This window comes from Opisthorchis viverrini (assembly GCF_000715545.1).
Source record: "Opisthorchis viverrini unplaced genomic scaffold opera_v5_48, whole genome shotgun sequence".
Classification (NCBI taxonomy): domain Eukaryota; kingdom Metazoa; phylum Platyhelminthes; class Trematoda; order Opisthorchiida; family Opisthorchiidae; genus Opisthorchis; species Opisthorchis viverrini.
In genome coordinates this window covers 936,336-939,518 of record NW_008751704.1, presented here as the reverse complement: position 1 = coordinate 939,518, position 3,183 = coordinate 936,336, and the positions used below count along the sequence as shown (strand labels likewise).

The 3,183-nt window shown below is 44.2% G+C and overlaps 1 protein-coding gene across 1 annotated transcript in view; it reads left to right on the top strand.

The window, feature by feature from the left end:
• The window catches only part of T265_13232 (hypothetical protein), a gene marked incomplete at both ends in the record, with an annotated part of 30,264 nt that overhangs the window by 24,345 nt on the left and 2,736 nt on the right, over positions 1-3,183 (top strand). Inside the window, 2 exons of the mRNA XM_009167882.1 lie at positions 2,227-2,316; positions 2,871-2,934. Of these exons, the coding sequence (XP_009166146.1) occupies positions 2,227-2,316; positions 2,871-2,934 (154 nt within the window). The remainder of the gene's footprint in view (positions 1-2,226; positions 2,317-2,870; positions 2,935-3,183) is intronic.

The following is a 3,183-nucleotide window of genomic DNA, read 5'->3' as shown; positions in this document are numbered from 1 at the left end:
TGAAATGGCAGCAGATTTACGAGATATTCTTATGGCACCGGATAACTCCCAGCCATTTACACAACCTAAAAATACATTAATCACGCGAACTGCATTATCTGAGCATAAGCGCCTAGAACAACTGATAAGCGGTGAAACACTAGATGGTTGTGCACCGTCTCAATTCTTACGCCGACTATACAGTATATTGGGCGACAGAAAAATCGATGACGCGTTACTCAAACAGCTCTTCCTCAAACGTTTACCAACACGTGTTCAGTCGATTCTCGCTCCGGATACAGATAACGTCCCTTTGACGCAACTGGCAAGTATTGCCGATAAAATACTCGATATAAATACTCGTCTAGCACAGTTTCCTCAATCAACGCTCGTCTCGATGAGCTCGCTAATCAAATAGCTGCTATTCGTTTTGATCCTTTTCAACGTCGTCGATCTACGCCTCAGCCTGCATACAAGCCCCATCGTTCTCTCTCCTCTAAACGTTCCCAGGCGTACTGCTGGTATCACACCCAGTTCGGCCGATCTGCTCGAAAATGCACAAAACCTTGTTCATTTCGGGTATCATCGCCTGCAAGAAATTTTCAGACGGGAAAAAGAACAGGCCGGACAGTAGATGCGAGTAGTGTCCCAGGCCTAGATTGCAGCACCCGCCGTCTCCTTCTCCTAGATAGGAACTCTGGTCTCCGCTTTCTGGTCGACACAGGTGCTGATATTAGCGTAATACCTGTAACCGCTGCGGACTCCAAACTGACTCCCTCCCCGCTCACATTGAGGGCGGCAAACGGCACTTGCATAAAAACACATGGACAAAGAGCGCTAGACCTCAATCTCGGCCTACGTAGAGCATTCAAATGGTTTTTCATCATTGCAGACGTACATCAGCCGATTCTGGGAGCAGATTTTCTGACTCAAATTTATTTAATAGTAAACTTAAAACGTCAAAGTCTACTTGACGCCACCACCCAATTAATAGTCAGAGGAAAGTCAACAGTTACGGCATTTGCCCTAGTCAGAGGAAAGTCAACAGTTACGCCGAGCATTTGCCCAATAACGCTATCATCACACGACTCTTCTCGTTACCACAACTTACTCCTAGAATTTCCAGAGCTCTTAAGGCCGAATTTTCATCAAACAGAACCGGCACACTCTGTAGTTCATCACATTGACGCACGAGGAACTCCCGTTTACTCACGTCCAAGGCGACTTCATCCAGAAAGACTAAAAATTTTTAAAGAAGGATTCCAGCACATGCTGCAGTTGGGAATCATTCGGCCATCCAAAAGTGTGTGGGCTTCTCCACTTCACATGGTCCCAATGAAAACTGCAACAGATTGGAGACCTTGCGGCGATTATCGAGCAGTAAATAACATAACGACTCCAGATCGCTCCCCCATCCCGCACATTCACGACTTTGCGTCTAATCTGGTGGGCTGTACGGTATTTTGTCGCGTTGATATCCTTTGGGCCTACCACCATATTCCAATTCACCCCGAGGACATTCATAAGACTGCAATCACTACACCTTTTGATTTGTTCGAGTTTCTGCGCATGCCATTTGGTTTGAGAAACGCAGCCCAAACATTGCAGCGTTTTATTGACCAAGTACTTTCCGGTTTACTGTTTGTGTTTGCTTACTTAGATTACATTTTAGTCACCAGTAATAGCGTGGAGCATCATCTAGAACATTTACGTCTTTTATTCAACAGATTGCGCGACCGTAGCGTTGTTATCAATGCACAAAAATGTATTTTTGGCGTGCCNGTCAATGTAGGTATTCCGACCAAATACGCGCTTGTTTTCCTCTAGGCTATTCATCTTTTCCGTTTTCAGAGTACACCGCGGTAAAACATGCCTATGCGATTACATAATGGAAATTGAACAACCATTAGATGAAAAGAGTGCGCTTCCTTAGGGACTCCGATGAAGGTGGATTCATAACTTTGAAGTCGTGCCACAGCATGTACATAACTTCTCGTGCTTCTACAGTTTCGTCTCAAACCATAACCGGGGTTAATTTGCATGGTCAAGTGCATAGTTTAGTGCATACCGCTGAAGGGGGACTATTCGCAGAGTTTTGTTAAATAATCTAGTCGATGGAACAGAAGTGTTCCACTCAATCAAGCAGTCAGTTTGTCCAAGTCACTGTCTTAGTTTACCCCGCATAGCTGAACTGCTGAATGTTCAAGCTGCCAGTTGTCTGACGTCAGTGTATTTCTACCGTTTTAGACTACTTTGGTGACGGCGGTTTGACTACACACGAAACAACAACACAGGGGACTGAGGTGACCACTCCTCAAATGGGGCAGACGACTCCAGGTGAGTCAGCTTCTTTTGGTTGCGACATTATATATATATATATATATATATATATATATATANGACTAGTGATTCTTCTGTCTAAAAAATCGTCACTCAAGGCCACAGTCGGCATGTGACCACGTGATGGAGGTGATGAAAGCCGAGTAGCACTATATCCCGTCTATCTGTGTGACAATTTGACATCCACTCGTGGCCGAATGGCGTAGTCTTTGATTTCTGTTCTGGAGATCGCAAGTTCGAATAGCCCTGGAGATTAGTGAGATATAGAGAGAGACAGTGATACAGATACAGACATTGTTTCTCAACTTTCGGCATAGAGTGACTTCCAAGTACAGTACGAAATCTTCATGGAAAAATTCACAAATCTTGTCATTCCGTCAATGAACTAAGTTAGCTGGACAAAACCCAGTCTGACCTTCAATCATCCGCAAATGTTTTGTGGTTGTTAGATTACGTTTTCTGGGTGATTGTGTGCAACCAATAATGTAGCGGTGAAATAGTTCATCTATAATACACTACATATATATTCAACAATTGTTTTCTCCCTTCAGGTGACGACAATAAAACAATGCTGATGAGAATCTGCGAGGATTACTACGGTGAGCTGTTACTGCAGTAAGGTCAAATAGATGCATGACAAGCGTGAGTAGGGACAGTATAAACAAAACGGTCGCCTTTCCAATCAGCTGAATCCAACTCACGAGCCATGACATCGAAACGCCTTGACACGCAATTATTAACCCGCACTAAATTCGCCAACCTTCCCAAAACTTTTCTGAAAAATTGTTTCTCTTCCAGAAACCGATGCCAAACGGTACCCAGAAAGGGTCGCCAACAGATTCAGGAACTTCGCTCGCAATCCCC